This window comes from Photinus pyralis, unplaced genomic scaffold (genome assembly GCF_008802855.1).
Source record: "Photinus pyralis isolate 1611_PpyrPB1 unplaced genomic scaffold, Ppyr1.3 Ppyr1.4_LG9, whole genome shotgun sequence".
In the NCBI taxonomy this organism is placed as follows: domain Eukaryota; kingdom Metazoa; phylum Arthropoda; class Insecta; order Coleoptera; family Lampyridae; genus Photinus; species Photinus pyralis.
In genome coordinates this window covers 6,572,166-6,594,237 of record NW_022170878.1, presented here as the reverse complement: position 1 = coordinate 6,594,237, position 22,072 = coordinate 6,572,166, and the positions used below count along the sequence as shown (strand labels likewise).

Here is a 22,072-nt window from a genome sequence, read left to right as displayed (position 1 = left end):
ACTCTGAAAGACAACCTGTTGTATAGGACCCTTGAAAGTGAAGATGGCACCGAATCGACGCTGCAATTAGTAGTATCTAGAAGCAAAGTGTCGGAAGTATTGCGAAAATTGCATGACGGCGCTTCCGGAGGACACTTTGGTATTACGAAAACGTTGCAAAGGGTACGTGAGCGATTCTATTGGGTCAACCGTAAAGAAGATGTCCGGCGATGGTGTCAAAAATGTGAGTTATGTGCTACTGGAAACGGACCAGTTTCCAAGAAGAAGGCACCCATAAGGCAGTATAACGTTGGTAGTCCGATGGAACGAGTTGCTATCGATATCGCAGGACCGTTTCCCGAGACAGATGGCGGAAATAAATATATCCTAGTCGCTATGGATTATTTCACAAAGTGGACTGAAGCTTACGCCATTCCAAACCAAGAGGCAGCAACAGTTGCAGAAGTGTTGGTAAAAGGAGTTCTTTACACGTTTTGGTGTTCCTATAGAAATCCATTCAGACCAAGGAAGGAACTTTGAATCGGCTTTGTTCCAAGATGTTTGTCGATTGGTAGGAGCCAATAAAACGAGAACAACACCTTTGCATCCTCAGTCAGATGGAATGGTGGAGAGAATGAATCGAACGATGGGTAAATATCTTTCAAAAGTCGTGGCAGAACATCAGAAAAATTGGGACCAGTACCTCCACCTGTTTTTTATGGCATATCGATCAGCTGTCAACGAGACCACGGGTCAGACTCCTGCCTGCCTTATGTTGGGTCGTGAACTACGCCTTCCATGTGACCTCGAGTTTGGGCGTAAACCCCATGAAGAATATGTCGCAGGTGAAAATTATGTTGACCAACTAAAGGCGAAGATGAACGATATTTACGACTTGGCTAGAAGTCATATTCAGATTGCCAGCGATCGCATGAAAAATCAATACAACCTCCGCTCGGCCAATGAAACTTTTGAAGCTGGAGATCTGGTATGGCTGCACAATCCACAGAGACGAAGAGGACTTTCTCCCAAGCTACAAAGACAATGGGAAGGTCCGTATGAGGTGATCAAGAAAATAAATGACGTGATATATCGTATCAGAATGAACCACCGAAAACCGAAAGTTGTCCACATGAATCGACTCGCACGATATGCCGGATCCAACAACAACGAAGAAGTTAGAGGTATTCGAGAAGAGGAACGCAGCTTTGGGATCGAGCCAAACTTTAACGATTTTATGTCAAATTACGCCCAGCGGAAGAAAGCTCGATTTGGCGTTACTCAGGAAATTTGTCAAAATATTTTTTAACTTCCGGTTAACGTTTCCATCGCCCATTGTGTCGCCGAAGACCTTCGCATGGGTAGAGGTATAGCTTCCGTATTCCGGAAAAGATTTGGAAGAATGGACGAGTTGTTAAAGCAAAGACCACGAGTGGGTAAAGTACTGCGCTTGGAAGATAGTCAACGCTCTTTGTTCTACTTTGTTTCAAAGAAAACGTCAGAAGGCAAACCCACCTATGAAAACCTCTGGTCTGCTTTAAAAAGCTTAAAGAAACTCATGGCATACTATGACATAAATAGCTTGGCGATCCCGAAGATTGGATGTGGTTTAGATGGGTTGGACTGGAAAATAGTGCGAACCATGATCGAAGTGATTTTTAAAAACACTAGCGTTCGAATTACAGTATGCTGCTTCAACCCACAGGGGACGACCCTCCGCAAAACTGTGGACTGTTACTTTTTCAAGAAAGGTGTTTGTCGGGCAGGCTCTGACTGCAGATTCCGACACGAGGCATTAAAAAGTAATACTAACGCAGTTTCTGAACGAGACGTCCAGAATTAAGAAGGGGGCAGTGTAACGGAAATGTGCTGCAGACATGACGTCGCCTTTGGCACTCTGGAATTTTCTACGCGTATTCGAGAATGTACTGGACTTACATTGCTTGCGTGTATAAATGGTTGCGGACCGAACATCGCGGCAGTTAGTCTACTATCGAACGAGATCGAGTACGGACGAAACATAGAGCGCGAAAAGCTGATATAAATTGCGAAGTGTGAGTGATATAAATAATCGATATAAATTGTACGGATTTTATAGTGCTTTAGTTCTGTTTAATAAATATTGATATAAATCGAACCCGAATTTATAAATCATCACGTTACAATACATACATCGGAAGCAGAGGGCAGTCGGTAATAGACTATATTATTCTAAATGAAAAAGGGAAAGAACACTTGAAAAATGTTCAAGTAGAGCAAAAAATACAATTCGATCACCAACCAATATCTACAACGATGAAAGGCAGTGCTCACACACAATACAGAAAACAAAGAAAAGAAATTACAAAACCGAGACAAATCTGGACAGAACAAACAATAGAAAAATACAGAAAACATCTAAAGCAGATAGAATTCAAAGAAACTAAATGTGATGCTGTACTAGAAGAAATCAAAAAGGCAATAACTAAAGAGGTGACAGAAAAAACATCAAAAATAAACAACTGGAAACCAGGAAGAAGCAAGTGGTGGGACACAGAATGTAGAGAAAGAACAAATTACAAAAAAGCCCTAATGAATTGGAAAACAAGACAAGACACAGGCGAAGAGTACAGAACAAAGAAGAAAGAATTTAAGGATACATGCAAACGCAAAAGAGAAGAATTACAAAAAGAGGAAAATGAAGTGTGGAAATTTATATATAAAGGGAGGAAAAATAAAGAAGGAATACCGGACGACATTGGAGAAGGAGAAAGGAAAAACTACTTTATACAAAAGTTTAAACGGACAGATAAGCTTCAGAGGGGAGAAAACAAAAAGAAGAAGTGAAAAGGAGGATGAAGAAATAGGGGAAGAAGAAATGGAAGCAGAAATAGCAAAGATGAAAAAAAGAAAGCTCCTGGACCAGACCAAATAACAAATGAGATGATAATACATGCGCCGGAACACGCGAAACAGCAAATCAGAAAGATTATTAAACAGGGTATGGAGAGGAGGAGGATTTCCGGAAAGTTGGAAAGAAGGAGAAATATTCCAAAAAAGGAAACAAAGATGACATTAAAAACTATAGGGGAAACTCAGCATACAAACATTACGCTAAAATACTAAACAACCGCTTAAATGAAGAAGTAGAGGACAAAGAAATACTAGATGAAACACAAATGGACCTTAGGAAGGGAAGGGGGGCGATAGACAACATATACATAATAAATCACGCAGTACAACAAGACTGGTAAAGAAAGGAGGTAAAGGCTACGCCCTATTTATAGATCTAAAAGCAGCATTCGATAATCTAGACAGGAACGAATTATATAAGAGCTTGGAAAAGAAAAATATCGACAGCGACGCAATAGAAAGGATTAAAGAAGTCTATAGAGAAACAAAGAGTAAAGTTAAAGTCAACAACAAACACACAGACTATTTTTGGACGGAAAATGGAGTCAGTCAAGGATGTCCGCTAAGTGCAACCCTTTTCAACATTTATGTGGCAGACCTGGAAGAAGCATTTAGAAAATGGCAAGCAGGAGTAATCAAAATTGGAGCACAAAAGATATGGTCATACGGACTACATGGTGCTCCTGGCAACAATGTAATCAGAAATGATGGAAATGATCACACAGTTAGACAGGTACGCAAGAAGAAAGAAACTAATACTAATAAACACAGAAAATCAAAAATAATGGTTTTTACAAAAGGAAGAACGAAGAATAAGGACGAGACATCGTGGAAAATCGAAGGAAGAGAAATAGAAGAACTTTCGGAATTTAAATACCTTGCAAATGGATTAATACCGCAGATATGGAGCATAGAGCTAATATAGAATCAAGAAAATGATGTTCGACTATCTGATCAAAAGCACAGTGATGTACGGAGCAGAAATATGGGGGTGGAAGGACATCGAGCGGGTACAAAACAAATACCTAAAATGGATCCTAGGATTAGCAAGAGATACCCCAACTTACATACTTCTGGAGGAAGCCAAACAAGATAGGATGAGGATAGAAGCGGGATATAGAGCAGTTATATACGAAGAAAGGATAGAAAGAGGAGGAAACGGGTTACTAAAAGAAACTCTCAAGGAGAGAAAGAAGACCAAAAAAAGCTAAATGGACAGAAGAAAGAAGAAGATATTTCCAAAGGAATGGGTATGCAGAAGATGAGGCGGAAAGATTAAGGAGAGAAGGAGTAAATATACCAATGATTATGAAGGAGAGAGGCAAAGACAACCAATTACAATACCAAATCAATCGAATAGAAAACAGCATCAACAATACCACGTACAAAGAAATAAAAACATTGCACTTGCCAAAGTATCTACAGAAGAACAACAAAAATATAAAAACCATTGCAAGATTTAGATGCGGAAATGAAAACAGGACCGGGAAAAGATGTAAGGAGGAAAAGAGACGATAGAACACGTGATATACAGATGCAGCAAAACCAAACCGAGCAAAACAGTAAAGGAAATATTACAGGAAGATGGAAGAGGAATCGACTGGATGAGAAGGACATTGCAGAGAAGAGAAGAAGCGAAAAGAGAGGCATAAGAATAGACATTATTTAGCTATTTCTGATGTTGTTGGATTAAAATGCAATAGAAAGTTTATTTGTTTATATCGAAACTTACTTAGTATCATATACCGGGTGGTGTGCGGTAAGTAGGAGCCAATGGGTACTCTTTGGTAGGAACATAGGGATTTAACATGGGAAATTAGTTTTATGCAATATCCTACCCACCTGTACATTTTACAGAAAAAACTGTTACGAGTTTAAAGTTGTTCAGAATTATATCTCCCTGCGTGTTGTGTATAATGTAGGATAGCAGGGAGGTGTGGGGGTTGGAGTTGGGTAGGTAAGAGCTAAAGGTGGTTGGACTTGTCACCTTTAGTTCCCATTGATCGCCTTTTACGATCTCTAGGGCGAGAGTGGGCCTATTCGATCCCCGAACCCACAGGGGTTATTATTATCATTATTATTATGTATCAAGTAACGCAACCCCGACACCGCACGTCAAAAAATCGGGCCTACGGAACCCAGAATTTAGAAAAAACAGTGAAAAGGTAATAGATATAGAGGTCTAATGTTATCTCTAATATTTGTGGACACATGTCCATATTGTAAAAATCGCAGGTTACCATAATCTGTGTATATTCGGAAGTGGCCACTTGTAAACATGTGGTTGATTTTGATATTCCTAGTGGTGGTGCTAGTGGCGTATCTGTATACAAGGAAACCCAAAAATTTTCCACCAGGTCCCGCGTGGCTCCCACTTATAGGATGCGCCTGGCAAGTGCACAAGCTGCACAGGAGAAAGGGCAACTTGGCGAAAGCATCGCAGGAACTAGCAACGAAGTATGGACCTTTGATCGGCGTGTTTTCAATCCGGAACGTTTTATGAAGGACGGTAGCCCAACGTACCCGACGGTTTTATACCATTCGGTTTGGGAAAGAGGAGATGGCTGGGCGAAGTTTTGGCGAAGGCTAGTTTTTTTCTAATTTTTGCCGCTTTGCTGCAGACGTTCAACTTTAAACCCGTCCCGGGCGATCGACCGCAGCTTGAGAATATGGAGCACCTAACTCCAGCGATCAAGCCCTTCAAAATGATCATTAGTTTAAGATAATTCAATTAGCCAGAGGTGTAATCATGTGGTGCTTGTAAATAATTAATTTACAATAACAATTACCAATCACGTGGTGGTGATTTTATTAACAAGGGGTCTTCAAAGGTTTTCCAGAAGTTTTGTCCAGGTTCCAAGTCCTTAAGGACAAATGGTGTAATCTCAGCCTCTTTTCCAGAAACCTAGAAATTATGTTGGGTCTTGTTCTGTAACGGTGTCCGAAGCCCAAACTGTGAACAGCTTCTCTGAAACGGATTTTATGGGCCGATAAGGAAAACTCCAGAAGGTCCCGCAAAAACCTACAGACACTTTTCAGAGCTTTATACATTTTCACATCCTCTATACGGTTTTCAGGAACGCATTAAACACTGCAGAATACCTTTCAAAGCCTTACGAGCACTTTTCAGACCTTTATTTCGCTAAGCTAAGCGCTTTCCAACCGCCCCCCCCCCCACCAATGCGCTTTCCACAAGTTTCTAGGGCTTACCAAAACTTATAAACCCCTTTCCTTTGCAATCTATGCTACTCAGAATACCCCTCGGCGTTTTGCAGAGGTACATGAGATAGTCCAGAATTAGCACTATCCAGATCTATATATTCCTGCGCAATTCAGGTTCTTTAAAATTCTCGAAGCGCTTTCCAAGGCCAACACGTCAGAAATCCTATGGAGACCTTTCAGGACATAGTGGAAAATTCCTATGCCCCCTGATTCTTCTGTGCGCTTTCCAAAAGCACATTAAACCCTTAAGCTAGACTTGACACACAATATCTAGGGCTTTACATAACTCTCAACTCTTCCGGAACTTTATAGCCGTTTTCCAGAGGTTCATTTTACACTACAGAATGCTTCTCAACGCTCTAAGGGCCTTTTCAGGAGCTTTATGTAACTTCTCTGTGAAATCTGGGCTACCCAGAACTGTATTGACTCTTTTTAAAGTTTTATAGACACCTTCCAGGGCCATATGAAATTTTACAGGGACACCTAGGCTTTCCAGAGGTTACTAAGCGCTTCCTGGCAACTCATAAAAAATCGATGACCAGGAGGACATTCGAATACTCGAAAAGTCGACAGAAAGCGCTTATCAGTCTCTGGAAAGCCTAAAAGCCTCGTAAAACTCTAGAAAGTGTTTACAGGACTTTGGAAGGCTTTCTGAAATACTTAATGGGGCGCTAGAAACCACTTAGTAGTCTCTGGAAAGCCTAGATGTGTCTGTAAAATGAAAAATAGCCCTGAAAGTGTCTATAGAGCTTTGAAAAGAGTTAATAAATTTAATGGTACTCCCTAGAGCTCCGAAAATGTTCTTACAGCGTTCGAAAGAATATAACGAGCCTCTGGAAAACGGCTATAAGGTTACGGAAGGCCAAAATTGCTCTGGAAAGTGTGTCAAGATTTATAAGTTTACCTTAAGCGTTTAATCTGTCTTTGGAGAGCGCTTAGATGGTTCAAGTGGCCTGGACTGCATAGGAATTCTACACTATGCCCTAAAAGCTTCCATATGGCTTTGAAAGGCTTTCTGGAGAGTTTAATTTGCCCTTGGAAAGCGCTTAGATTTTGAAAAACCTACATTGCAAGGGTGATTCTGGAAAAGAGGGTACTCTGGATACTCAGTACTCACCCAGATCACCTGGTGTTACATTCTCCCCCAAAAACAGCCTCACCACACTCATTGAAGGTTTGGGTAAGACCCCATCGAACGAGTACCGGAGGGTCTGAGGGATATGGAATATTCCCCGGTATACGATTGGGGTATTTTTTCATGGCGGTAATGATGATTGTACGGAAATGGTCATGGAATTTTCCGTTACTGAGGGGTATGGAATACCGGGGGTTCTAGGGTGTAGGGGAATACCCCCAGTATACGAAAAGTACATTTATATGAGTATATGAAGGGCATCATGGTGGTACTGATGATTGTAGGGAGATGGTAATCGAATTTTCCCTTTATGAAGGTATTCCCAGACTTCCTGGTGCTGCATTCTACCCAAAAACCGTCTACCTCTCTACTCTCATTAGAGCTTTTGGTGGGACTCCATCGAAAGTAGCACCGGTGATTCTGGGTGGTATGGAATACCTCCCAGCATACGAATACTATATTTATGCGAGTGTTAGAAGGGTCCTCTGGTGGCAATGATGATTGTAGGGAAATGGTAATCGAAATTTGCTTTACTGGAAGGTATTCCATAGCTCCAGACCCCCCGGTAGGTACTACGTTCGGTGGACACCTACCCAAAACTTTAGTGAAAGTGGCGAGGCAGGCGATCTTGAAAAAGAATGCCACACCGGCGCGGCGGTCTGAGGGGGAAGGGGGGCATGGAAAACTCCCAAGTAGTGAAAAATTTGATGTCCATTACCCTCATTACCACCATGGGACCCTTCGTATACTCTTCGCATACTGGGAGGTATTTTCTACCAGCCAGATCCATACCGTCCCCTCCCCCGCGCCCGCTTCAATGAAGCCCTACCGAAAACTCTAATGAGAGTAGTGAGATGGACGGTCTGGGAGAGAATGCAACGTCGGAGGCTCTGGGGGCGTAGAATACACCTCTGTAAAACAGAATGAGTCACACAACAGAAAGAAGTCTCTGGAAACTCTAGAGGTCCCTGTAAAATTTCATATAGGCCTGGAAAGTGTCGGTACAGCTTTGAAAGGAGTTAATAAATTTCTGGATAGCCTGGAATTTGACAGAAAATATTACATTGGTGGATCCATCTTTATTTGGGATGTTAGGTAATTATTTAAAATTACCTTCCTCGTCTTTCTAAAAAAAAATTATTTTTTGGGAAAGAATCATTTCATAGAAAAGCTACAGAAATCTATGGAAGTGCCCTTAGAGCCTGAAAAGCGTATAATGCGCCTCTGGAAAAAACAACTATGAGGTTTTGGAAGGGCTAGCTTGCTCTAGACAGGCTGTGAAAAGTGTGTACCTCTACCTAAGTGTTTAATATGCGACTTTGGAAAGCGCTTAGAAGAATCAGGGCTTTGGATTGCATAGGAAAGTTACACTATGTCCTTAAAAGCCTCCATAGGGCTTTCAAACCCCTTCTAGGGTGCTTAATTTGCTGTTGGAAAGCGCTAGAAGGTTTTGAAAATCCACATCGTGCCTTTCATCATGCGCTAAAACGCGCCGTAAACAAAAATCTTGGCGCCATTATAGTGTTTCAGAAACACTATACAGGGTGTTTTTTTGGGAGCATTAGTTAAACGATTCTGGGAAAGTAAAATAGGTAGGTTTTTAAAAATTTGTATTTAGGAGTTACTCCGAAGGCCGAATCGATGTAAAATATTTTCAAAATGGACGCACTTCCGGAAATAACTTTTGAAAACGCTAAGTTAGACCCTCCACTTTTTAAAAATTTTTTATGGCTTAACCGTAATGGCGCTAGCTTTAATTCAAGTGGCGCAATTGAGCTCATAACCAGATGTATCAAGTGGCACAAATACCGGTAGCAAAATGCGTTATGGGGGATTCCGTTCACTTGGCCCCCCCCCCCAAATATATTTAAGGATATCCAAAAATCAATAATGGCGCAAAGATATCTTTTTACGGCGCATTTCAGCGCATACCTGAGAGTACAATTTCGTATGAAAAGATGTTAAAAAAAAGTAACTTTTAAAAACGTTAAGTTGGCCCCCCCACTTTTTGAAAATTTGTCACGGCTTAACCGTAATGGCGCTAGCTTTAATTCAAGTGGCGCAATTGAGCGCATAACCAAATGTATCAGGTGACCTAGTTACAAGGGACAAAATACGTACTGGGGGGGGCTACGTTCACTTGGCCCCCCCCCAAATGTTTTTTCGGATTTCTAAAAAACGATAATGGCGCAAGAGTTATTATCGGTGGCACATATGAGCGCATAACGAGCGCATTCATTTCAAAATAATACGACTATCAAATCTCTCAGTGAGGGGGGGTGAGGCAAGTTAACGGACCCTTTATAAGGGTATACGGAAGGTCACATTGTGGTACTGATGATTCTAGAGAAGAATTTTCCTTTATTATTATTATTTTGCCTTTATTTTTGAGTGGGCGGGGTTTCAGTCAAGGCTGTTCTACCAACCTAACCCGCTATCCATTTACAACAATCCTAGCCCGAAGCCGGATTCGAACCAGGGATCCCTTAGCACCACAGTTCAGATTTTAACTGAACTGCGCCATACGGACCGGCTACGAGTGGTATTCCATACCCCCAGATACCTCGGTGCTGCGTTGTCCCACAAAACTGTCTGCTACATCGCTCATTACAGTTTTCGGTAAGACGCTTTTGCAAATCTCGCCGGGAAGGAAGTCGGGGAAGGGGGGAATACCTTCCAACGAAGTGTATATTTGGGGAGTATTCCAAATCCCCCACACACACCGGTGTTGCAGTCGACACCAAGACGGTCTACCTCACCACTCTCATTACAGGATTCGATAACGCCATCGAACGGAACATCCGAGGGTTTGGGGGGTATGGAATATCACCCAGTAAACAAAGGGTATATTCATATGAGTATAGGAATGGTCTCGTGGAGATAACGATGATTGCAGAGAAATGGTCTCGGGGGGGGGGGGGGGTTCTAATAGAGATAATGATAACTTTAGGGAAATGGTCAGCGAATTTTGATTTGTTGGGGAGTGTTCGAAACGCTCCAAGCAACCAGGTGTTGCACTCATCACCAGGACCGTCTACGTGACCACTTTAATTATACGATTCGGTAAGACGAAAGTAACACCCGGGGGTCTGGAATACCTCCCAGTAGACGAAATGTATATTTATGTGAGTATACGACAACTGGTCTCATGGTGATAATACGTTTGCAGGGAAATGGTAAACGAATTCCTCTTTACGGGGTGGGGGGTGGGGGGCATAACCCCCCGGCCCCCGTTGCGTCGTTTGATAGTGTTTGACCAAAAACTGTAATGAGAGAGGCGAGGTAGATGGTTTATGGGGGAGAACCGTGGGGGTCTGAGTATATTTATGTGAGTTACGAATTTTTAATTATCGGAGGCCTCGAGGGGGGGGTGTATAATGATAACTGTAGGGGAAAAAAAAATTTTTCATTTGTTTTTGGCCCTGTGGTGTTGGGGGGAGGGGGCTCATAGCGATAAGGAACATGGTAATTGGATACTTATAACTGTAGAGAAATGGTCAGCGAATTTTCATTTATTTGTAGTCTCGTGGTGTTGGGGTGGGGGGGAGGGGGTCTCATGGTGATTCACCGGTTTCGTTTAAACCAAATGAGTTATGGTCACTCCTTCCTCATTTCTTGTGTTTCAATAATTATTTCTCCTTCGGTTTCTCCATAATTGTTGGCTTTTCTGCCTGCCCCCTTGCCTACTTCGTTTGCCTCGGCTTTCGCGTTCTTCAATTCTTTACCTTTCGCCTAGAACCGAGACGATACAGGATTGACAAAATTCGTCATAATAATTCGCTTCTCAATGTGTCCCTAATCTGTTCACCAGTAGGTCAGAAAGGTCTTGGTCTACCCAATCGTTGTTTTTCGATCTTCCATTTTTATTTCCCAACTGCGTGATAACGACTTTGGGATTTGCTAGTAAACTGGGTTATCAAGAATTGAGTTTGGTGCTGATTCAAATTGTCTGCGAGCACATTTAAAATGTGGTTAATACTAATATTGTTACTGCTAGGGTTGCTAGCGTACCTGGACACGCGAAAGCCTAAAAACTTTCCGCCAGGTCCGGCGTGGTTGCCATTCGTAGGGTGCGCTTTGCAACTGTACAGGCTCCATTTGAAGACGGGACACCTGACGAAAGCTACGCAAGTACTTGCGGCGAGGTATGGGTCTCTGGTGGGAACGCGCGTTGGACGGGAGCATTTGGTCTTCGTTTGCGGATTAGAGGCGATCGAGGAAATGTTCACCAGGGAGGAGTTCAATGCCAGACCTGACGGAATATTGGCAACGAGTCGGACTGGAGGCCGACGCAGGGGCATTCTATTCACCGACTCAAAACTCTTCCAAGACCAAAGGAGGTTTGTACAGAAACAACTGAAGGAGTTCGGATTTCGTAAGGAGGTAATGTCCGAAAATATCGACAGAGGAGCGCGAGCAATAATCGATGACGTGAAAAAGAAAACGAACCGAAACGGAGTAGTTGCTGTTAACAGTTTGTTTGCCGAACAGCTTTTGCAAACGACTTGGGCCTTACTCGCGGGGAACGAGAGTTTCCTGGACGATTCCGAAGTACGCGAATTGCACAGAGCGATGGAGAATTTTTCTCGATGCGCCACCGTATCAGGTACGGCTTTTAGTAACTTTCCGTTTTTGAAACGGATCTGTCCCGAATATTGCGGATATAATGCGTACGTGAATGCCCATAAGAATATCCTGGAATTTGCAAGGCGAAAAATACATGGCTTGAGAAAACCTACCGTGCGTCTTAGCCTAATCGGAGCCTATCTAGAGGTATTGAGTGGCCCAGAGAAAACGGACAACTTCGATGAAGAGCAATTGCTAGCGATTTGCCTGGATCTCTTTCTGACGGGTTTTGAAACTCTCCAGCACGCGTTGGAATTTGCGATATTTTACCTCGTACTTCATCCAGATGTTCAGCGAAAGGCCCAAAAGGAACTTGATGGGGTTGTTGGAAGTGGGAGACTGCCTAGTTTAGAGGACAAGCCACGGTAAGTTTTAATACTGGCAACAGTGCATTATTTCCTAACCATAGGTTGCCCTACATAGAGTCTATAACCATGGAAACGATAAGATTGTATGGGGGTAGATCATTTCTTGTACCACGACGGGCGACGAGAGACACCACGTTTAACGGTTACTTTATTCCAAAGGTTTTCGTTCTGTTATCACGTGATCCTGGTTGACTAACACTAAATGTTGTAGGGTACCATTTTACTTGGAAGCCTGAGGTCGGTATTTATGGATCCGAACGGCAGATGGGCAAATCCAAGCGTTTTCGATCCTGAACGTTTTCTAAAGGACGGCAACTTAAACGTGCCGAGCGATTTCATACCGTTCGCTTTGGGAAAACGAAGGTGTCTCGGCGAAATTTTGGCAAGGGCAAATCTGTTCCTAATCTTGGCTTGTCTTCTTCAGACGTTCAATTTTAAAGCCGTTCCGGGGAACCCGCCGAAGCTCGAGATTATAGAGAACCTTAGTCCGACTCTGAAACCTTTTAAAGCTGTTGTCAGTTTAAGAAAGCCGGTAAATTAAAATTAATGCGTAATCAGTGTCGAATGATTTCAAGGGAAGACTAACGCCCCCCTCCCCCATCTCCATTAATGCCTATCGTGTATTTTTGTAAAATATTTAGGTCAAATAGCATATTGCGGATGAGCGTCCAGAACCCTCCATCGATGCTGAGTGAGAAGGGTCTAATTCCCAACAGTATTGCTCTCAGCGCGTGTGGAAGATTTTGCTTGAAGGCCTTCCACGCCGTTGGTTCGGCGGAAGAGGTCGAAGAAGAAGGTTCACCACTTCCCTGATTGTCTTTGTCAGGCTGACTCTTTGGGATGGATCAAGATGGGGAGTCGGTACCAGTTAGAAGGGATGCACGCTGTGCGGATAATGGTAGATAGCTCGCACAGTAAGGATCTTCCGTTTAAGACCTTTCTGGTCATGACTACCTGCACAGCGACTGAATTGAAGCTTACTACGGCAGTTAAAAGAATTATGGCCGAATTTTTGGCACTTAAAGCACCGCACGATCCGGATATGGTACGGAGAGAGATCAGACGAGACATCTAGGATGGAAAGCCTAGGAAGGGCTTTATCTTGCGACTTGTAGGCGAGGCCGAGTTTGCCGAGAAGGTTATTTTGGAGAAATCGCTTTTCTGCCCTTCTTCCCAGATTCTCTCCCACGCGTCCAGTTTTTCAATCTCGATCTAAGCGATGCTGGGAGGTTGGTCGGCGTTGCTTGGCTCCGGTATGAGCGTAATCATTCTATCGCATCCTCGGGGACAGGCCCGGCCGAGGGGTTGTGAGACAGATAGTCGGGTAGTTCGTTGGTTTGCCACGGGTAGTGGACGACGTCGAAGGAGAAGTTAATTTACTGCGTTCGTCCAGTCATAATGGGGCTCGGCTGTCGGTTGTCCAGGAAGAGTGCATCCTGGCGGGGTGTGGTCGTCTAGGGTAGACTGGAAAGTTTTTCAGCAGCTTGCCTAACTGGGGTATAAGCGGCTGTGGGAACACGTGTAGATCTTCGTAGTGTTAGTGAGCTGGTCTCTGGAAGTGTTAGTTTTCCTGGACCAATGTATCGTGCGACTTTAGATCGTCCACCAATGGATGTAGCCCCGTTCGTAGTTCAGTACGGCCTTTTCCTTATCTAGCCAAGCCTGGCCGAGGTTGATGGCCGATACGAGGTTTGAAGCGACTAGGATTCGTCAGGAGTGTCTGGTCTGTTTCGCTGGTCGTCTTCAAAACTCCTAGCGAGACGAACGAGGTTCCTGGGGAAGAGCCGGACGGATACGGAGATGTATTGGCTTCTTCAGGGGGTCGATATGGTCGCTGGTCGTGATTCTCGGACGCTTTGCGATTTGCGCCTTCCTCTTGAGAAAGAATTGGACGGGCTCCGTTTTCTGCTTTCTGGGGAAGAACTCGGCGTTAAACTTCCCATGGATTCTGTCGTTGTCTCCTTGAGATCGTCGTAGGTTGGATAAAATGCCTCGTAGTTACCACCCCCATCGCGCCGTTGTCGTTTTGGGACGATGTGCTCGATCTCCTTTGAGCGCTTTTGGCTTTAAGGTAGTGAAACCGCCACGGGGTCCATCAGATGGTCGCCGCTGACTGGTTTGAATTTTAGCGATGCTCGAGTTATCTTTAAAACTATTATCTAATGTACCATTTTGGCGCCCTACTTTGTGGCCGCACCCTGTACAATTCCAAATATTTTTAAAATGTGTAAAATATTCAACCATATCATAATACAAAAGCGCTCTATTGAAAAATCTTATCTTCAAGGCATTAAGTTACTCCGCGCAATCGTTGACTCACCCTGTACATCTACATGGACTGAGGGTGAATGAATCAAATGACTAAAACAGTAGGAGTATGGGTCAGAACGGTAGGATAGGACCACAAAATGACTAGGAGGACAGAAGGAGGGAAGGGGAAGGAAGCGAAGAAGAAGGAAAGGGAAGGGAGCAAAGCGGGAGAACTGAATGGTGGTATGTGAAATTTCTGACAGAGAAGAGGAGAAGGGAGGAGTATAGAAAGATGCAGGACGAGACCAGGAACCAAAAGGGGGAAGGAACAGGATCGCCGGAGCGCTCAAGGAATCAGCACGGAAAACACTTGGGGAACATAAACCGCCCATGTCACCGAGGCAAGCCATAGACAATCACAGCAGAACACTGAAGAGGTTTGGGCAAAACCCACGCAAACGTGAAGCAAAGAAAGGGCTAAGGGAGGCCAGATGGGAGAAAAACAGAGCCTTTGAACAACAGTTTGCAGATAACATCGCCAAGATTAGTCCAATTTATTGAGAGGAATGCGGAAATGCATAAGCACATAAAAAAACAGAAGGAGGAACCAAAAAAAATGTGCCAATGACAGCATGGTAGAAGCTCCTGAAGGAGGAACCAGAAGCACAGATCCAGTTAATGGAAGAGAACGATTACTGGCCACTCCTACGGTGAAAGAAATGATGGGGAATTAATTAATTAATTCAGAAGGTATGGACCAGGAACTTGGTCCCCAAAGAATGACAGCAGACAGTCCAGTCCAGTATACCAAACAGGTTTCATAAAAGGAAGATCAACGGTTTTGTCCAGTTCCAAGATCGGGCTACTAGATCAACAGTTACAGGCCTTTGAATTTTTTGTCGAAATTGGTTTTTTGCCCATAACTTTTGATTGAGACGTCTAATCGAAAAAGTACGAATCGTTTTGGATTCTACGCACCAAAATTAATAAGAAAAAGTTTTTTCCCGAGAAATTTTGGTGTAGTCGATTTTTGGTAAAAAAGGAAGGTTATACACTGTCTTTTTTTGAGGCCCCAAGAAAAAATTGTCTCAGATCGACCGGGAAAAAACATTTTCTTATAGAATGTGGCCTGCAGAATCCATAATTTCAAACAGTTCCAAGATGGGGCAACTAGATCAACAGTTACAGGCCTTTGAATTTTTTGTCGAAATTGGTTTTTTGCCCATAACTTTTGATTGAGACGTCTAATCGAAAAAGTACCAATCGTTTTGGATTCTACGCACCAAAATTAATAAGAAAAAGTTTTTTCCCGAGAAATTTTGGTGTAGTCGATTTTTGGTAAAAAAGGAAGGTTATACACTGCCTTTTTTTGAGGACCGAAGAAAAAATTGTCTCAGATCGACCGGGAAAAAACATTTTCTTATAGAATGTGGCCTGCAGAATCCATAATTTCAAACAGTTCCAAGATCGGGCAACTAGATCAAAAGTTAATTCACGTTAATTCAGAAAGGTGTACAGCAAACATTCAAACTTGTTTCCCCCTAGGCAGGAACCAAAGTACGGCTTCTAGCAATAGACCTGGCGAAGGCCTTCGACCAAGTGAAGCATGAAGCTGCTGGGACTGCCCAAATTCCTAACCAATATAATTATAAACGCGTACCTAAGGGAGTATATACTAGTATACATTTGTTTGGGAAGAGTACCGAGCACTAAATGAACTATCTATCAGCATAGATGGCCAATTACAACTACTATTGGTGTACGCGGACGACCTACTCGTAATCGTGGACAAGACAGAAGACCTCGAGGACTTCTTCCAAACCGGGGAGGTATACCTAGAGATGACAGACCTTCAAATAAACAACGAAAAGAGCTACATTACTATTATGACACCCAGAAAGCAACACCCAATACAAAGGGCTGAACGAAAGGCACTAAGGATACTGATAGAAAACAGCAACCTTACAAGGAAGCAGATAAGGGAATTACTAGAAGGAAAGACGATTACCCGGAGACTGAAGATGAGGGGTCATATAAACAGGAGGAACAAAAACCATATTCTGCAGGTGGCCAAGAATGTACGTGCCTCGGAATGGAAAGTACGCCGGCTCTGCTTCACATGGAACACCAATATATACCAAACGATGGCAGCTCCGGGGATTCCCATAGATAAGAGAGATGGGAAGAGTGGAGCAGAGACAAGCATAAAATGAAGAAAGAACGCAGATGCGTACTGAAGGTGGAGGAAAAATCAGATGGAAGTACAAGCAGCAGAAAAGGAGGCATGGAGAGGCTTTGCGTTTATGTCTTTGACGATACCCCTCCATGTCGACGCGCCTACCAAAAACCTTGACTACGCAGTAGGTTTTTTCTCTGTTTTTATGCGACAAATATTGCGTCACAGATACGTTTAAAAAAAATCGAGCAACATTTGATACTCGACAGATACGAGCTGCCTCAATTGTCTCAGATCGACCGGGAAAAAACATTTTCTTATAGAATGTGGCCTGCAGAATCCATAATTTCAAACAGTTCCAAGATCGGGCAACTAGATCAAAAGTTAATTCACGTTAATTCAGAAAGGTGTACAGCAAACATTCAAACTTGTTTCCCCCTAGGCAGGAACCAAAGTACGGCTTCTAGCAATAGACCTGGCGAAGGCCTTCGACCAAGTGAAGCATGAAGCTGCTGGGACTGCCCAAATTCCTAACCAATATAATTATAAACGCGTACCTAAGGGAGTATATACTAGTATACATTTGTTTGGGAAGAGTACCGAGCACTAAATGAACTATCTATCAGCATAGATGGCCAATTACAACTACTATTGGTGTACGCGGACGACCTACTCGTAATCGTGGACAAGACAGAAGACCTCGAGGACTTCTTCCAAACCGGGGAGGTATACCTAGAGATGACAGACCTTCAAATAAACAACGAAAAGAGCTACATTACTATTATGACACCCAGAAAGCAACACCCAATACAAAGGGCTGAACGAAAGGCACTAAGGATACTGATAGAAAACAGCAACCTTACAAGGAAGCAGATAAGGGAATTACTAGAAGGAAAGACGATTACCCGGAGACTGAAGATGAGGGGTCATATAAACAGGAGGAACAAAAACCATATTCTGCAGGTGGCCAAGAATGTACGTGCCTCGGAATGGAAAGTACGCCGGCTCTGCTTCACATGGAACACCAATATATACCAAACGATGGCAGCTCCGGGGATTCCCATAGATAAGAGAGATGGGAAGAGTGGAGCAGAGACAAGCATAAAATGAAGAAAGAACGCAGATGCGTACTGAAGGTGGAGGAAAAATCAGATGGAAGTACAAGCAGCAGAAAAGGAGGCATGGAGAGGCTTTGCGTTTATGTCTTTGACGATACCCCTCCATGTCGACGCGCCTACCAAAAACCTTGACTACGCAGTAGGTTTTTTCTCTGTTTTTATGCGACAAATATTGCGTCACAGATACGTTTAAAAAAAATCGAGCAACATTTGATACTCGACAGATAACAGCTGGCAATATCAATAACAACAACCCAAGGAAACTTTTTGATATTATTTAAACAAAAATGTCAACCACTCCTTGTTTTCTCGACTAAGGCGTACTACGGCGTTTGCATCGTTTATCATAATAATCACTGTGGTTAAAGAATATTGTCAATAACTTATTAACAAATTATCCTTACGTAATTACTTGTTGATAGCCTTTTCAGAGTGAAAATAAGAAAATACCCGAGCGTTTTTCAGAACTACTTAACGCTAATTTATTCCACGATTACGGGAAATTACAACGTAACTTACTCATATTCCAGATAACGATAAAAAATCAGGAAATGTACCAAAACCAAAGCCAGCCGTCAGTTTAGCGAAAATATTTTTTGGGCACCAGACTTAGCCGCCGTTTTGTGACTCGAAGCGAGGAGATGGGACGCGACCTTGATAAAACAAAAAAAAATCAGGAGAGCAATTAGTATACACGGTGTCTGCCTGATCGATCCTCAGGACCTGGATAATGATACACCTTCTTATGTTTCTGGAATCCTGATAATCAGTGTATACCTACTTTTCACTTTATCCTTTCTCGTTTGTGATCTTGATACCAGAATGTCTTTTATATTAGAACGAAATATATCAGAACGTTTCTGTCTCTGTCAATAATCTCTCTTTCTTCCTTTGCGATCCTGTTGCAATCATACCGATACGTCAAAGAGCATTCCTTGTGATCCTGGCGCTAGAAGAGAAATTGGTATTAGGACCCTGTCAAAATGCAGATTCCTACGCAAAACCTGTTGCGTTGATACAATAATTTTAAAATGGCGTCGTCAGTATTAGCGAAGCAGTAACTTTAAATATACTTACTATTAGGAGAACATAAGTTGGAAGAGACATTTGCACTGTTCCACTGTATAAAGCATTTTTATGAGTTTTTAGGGATTTTCGATACCCCAAATGGCAAAAGCCAACTAAAGGTTCCAACGACTTCTAAAACACCCTTAAATGCTCTTAAAAATTCTTAGGCTTTGAACATTTTAAAATCGTTGGCGACTCTAAAAGGCGCTTTAAGATCCTTAAGTGCACTAAAATTGGTAAAGGGTCTCAAAGACGTCTCAATATTAGGATATTAAGTAGCTACTCTTAATCACTGTCAAGGGGCGTTAAAAACTCTTCCCGATACTAAAATGCTCTAAGATGACTATTAGAGGTTTTGAAGGGTAAACTAAGGCTCTAAAGGGTTGTTTGAATTCTCTTAAAGTTTTTTGGTTTTAAAGATCTAAGAACGCTCTTAATTGCTCTTAACCGCCCACATCGTTTGATGACTCTAGATAGCTTAAGAGGTTTGTTGAAAAATCTTGAAAGCTTTCAAAGATAAAGTGGATTTAAATAATCCATGAGACTTAAGGTTCTGAAAAATCCTTGAAGCCTCTTAAAGGCAATCGAAGATGTTATAAAAATTTCGAAGGGCTTTGAAAGATCTTAAACGCTAGGAAACGCTAATGGAAATCCCTTCAAAACTCTTGAAGAACCTTAGCGGTACTTTCAAGGGCTCTAGAGCAAGAGGAGAGTGAAAGACTCTTTATGGGATCACAGAGAAATCCTAGACGCTCTAAATGGTTTTAATAAGAAAAAGTGTTTTCCCGAGAAATTTTGGTGTAGTCGATTTTTGATAAAAAAGGAAGGTTATACACTGCCTTTTTTTGAGCCCCGAAAAAAAAATTGTCTCAGATCGACCCTGAAAAAAAATTTTCTTATAGAATGTGGCCTGTAGAATCCATAATTTCAAACAGTTCCAAGATTGGGCTACTAGTTCCAAAGTTACAGCCCTTTGAATTTTTTTTCGAAATTGGTTTCTAGTCTATAACTTTTGATTGAGAAGTCTGATCGAAAAAGTACGAATTGATTTGGATTCTATGCACCCAAATTAATAAGAAAAAGTGTTTTCCCGAGAAATTTTGGTGTAGTCGATTTTTGGTAAAAAAGGAAGGTTATACACTGCCTTTTTTTGAGCCCCGAAAAAAATTGTCTCAGATCGACCCGGAAAAAAATTTTCTTATAGAATGTGGCCTGTAGAATCCATAATTTCAAACAGTTCCAAGATTGGGCTACTAGTTCAAAAGTTACAACCCTTTGAATTTTTTTTCGAAATTGGTTTCTAGTCTATAACTTTTGATTGAGAAGTCTGATCGAAAAAGTACGAATTGTTTTGGATTCTAAGCACCAAAATTAATAAGAAAAGTGTTTTCCCGAGAAATTTTGGTGTAGTCGATTTTTGGTAAAAAAGGAAGGTTATACACTGCCTTTTTTTGAGGCCCGAAAAAAAAATTGGCTCAGATCGACCCGGGAAAAAAATTTTCTTATAGAATGTGGCCTGTAGAATCCATAATTTCAAACAGTTCCAAGATTGGGCTACTAGTTCAAAAGTTACAGCCCTTTGAATTTTTTTCGGAATTGGTTTCTAGTGTATATCTTTTGATTGACAAGTCCAATCGAAAAAGTACGAATTGTTTTGGATTCTACGCACCAAAATTAATAAGAAAAAGTGTTTTCCCGAGAAATTTTGGTGTAGTCAATTTTTGGTAAAAAAGGAAGGTTATACACTGCCTTTTTTTGAGCCCCGAAAAAAAAATTGTCTCAGATCGACCCGGAAAAAAATTTTGTTATAGAATGTGGCCTGTAGAATCCATAATTTCAAACAGTTCCAAGATTGGGCTACTAGTTCAAAAGTTACAGCCTTTTGAATTTTTTTCGAAATTGGTTTCTAGTCTATAACTTTTGATTGAGAAGTCTGATCGAAAAAGTACGAATTGATTTGGATTCTACGCACCCAAATTAATAGCTTTTAAGAATCCTAATCAACCATAAAGCGTTTAAAGGCTTAGAAGCAGTTAAAAACTAAGCTCAAGGCATCAAAGGCTTTAAAACGATGTCTAGACGGCTGCTAAAGGCTGCTGGAACTTAAGGGAAACATTAAATAACTGTAACGAGAGTGAGGAGGAAGACGGTTTTGGGGGAGAATGTAACTCCGGAGGGTCTGGGGTAAACCCCCCAGGAACTTTGATAAAACTTTCCCGAAAGCAGAAGCTGCCATAGTAGTTTTTTTAGGTAGGTAGTCTATTCCTCCAATGCTAAGGGTATTCCATACCTCCCATCCCAGGACCTCCCGGCGGTGGTTCCAGAACCCCACCAAAACTATCACCCTTTAAACTCTCGGTACGAAAGCGATGAGAAAATATTTACAGAAACATTTTGGGTGAAAGCGTAATACAGGGGGGTGGGGTCTGGAGGGTATGGAATACCTCCCAGGAAACTTACTGAAACTATCCCGAAACCAGCTATCATGGCAGTTCTTTTAGGTAGACAATGTATAACTCCTGTGCTGGGGGGTATTCCATACCCCCCAGATCCCCCCTGCTACCATTGCTACCAAAACGGATGGTGTCATATTGGTAATCATCATTGGAAAGAAACAGTAATTGAATTTTCCTTTACTCCCCAGTATCCCAATACTCCCCAGACCACCGGTGTCAAATTCTCCCCCGCCTCACCACTCACGTTGTAGTTTTTGTTAAGATGCCATCTAACGTAGCACCGGGAGTAGGAGAGTATGGAATACCCTCCAGCATTATCAATTGTTTACCTATATGAGTGTACGGGTGGTCTCATGGCGGCAATGATGATTGCGGCGAGACTAGCCACAAACAATGGTAAGTTAGTCCACAGGAAGGAAGGCGGAGAACCGAGGACGGCAGTGTTCCATGCATCCCAAGTAAGCTTCATACCATTAACTGAATTTATCCTAGGGACCCGGTTGCAATAGAAATCCCCACAGTAACCTTCGGGGGTAGGAAAGGAGACAAAGTGACCTCGGCTTACTTTCATGGGGACCCGACGGGGATACCCACAGGAGACGTAAAGGCTGTGGTGGAATACTGTAAGCGCAAGAACATCAACCTACTGGAAGCAACTGGAAAAAACATACAGAAGCCTCCTAGCCGAGTACAATTCCGCGAGAAGTCCAAAAGAACGACCTGGCGCAAGTTCTGTGAAGGAATCGATACCAACAGCATCGCAATTAGAAAAGATCCGCTCC

The 22,072-nt window shown here is 42.4% G+C and overlaps 1 protein-coding gene across 1 annotated transcript; it reads left to right on the top strand.

The window, feature by feature from the left end:
* Nucleotides 1-11,144: 11,144 nt before the first annotated feature.
* LOC116180754 (probable cytochrome P450 303a1) lies at nt 11,145-12,763 on the top strand. Its single transcript, XM_031500876.1, has 3 exons — nt 11,145-12,219; nt 12,264-12,381; nt 12,434-12,763. Exons 1-3 carry the CDS (start codon nt 11,195-11,197, stop codon nt 12,761-12,763), a joined length of 1,473 nt encoding a protein of 490 aa, XP_031356736.1. The 5' UTR covers nt 11,145-11,194.
* Nucleotides 12,764-22,072: the final 9,309 nt, after the last annotated feature.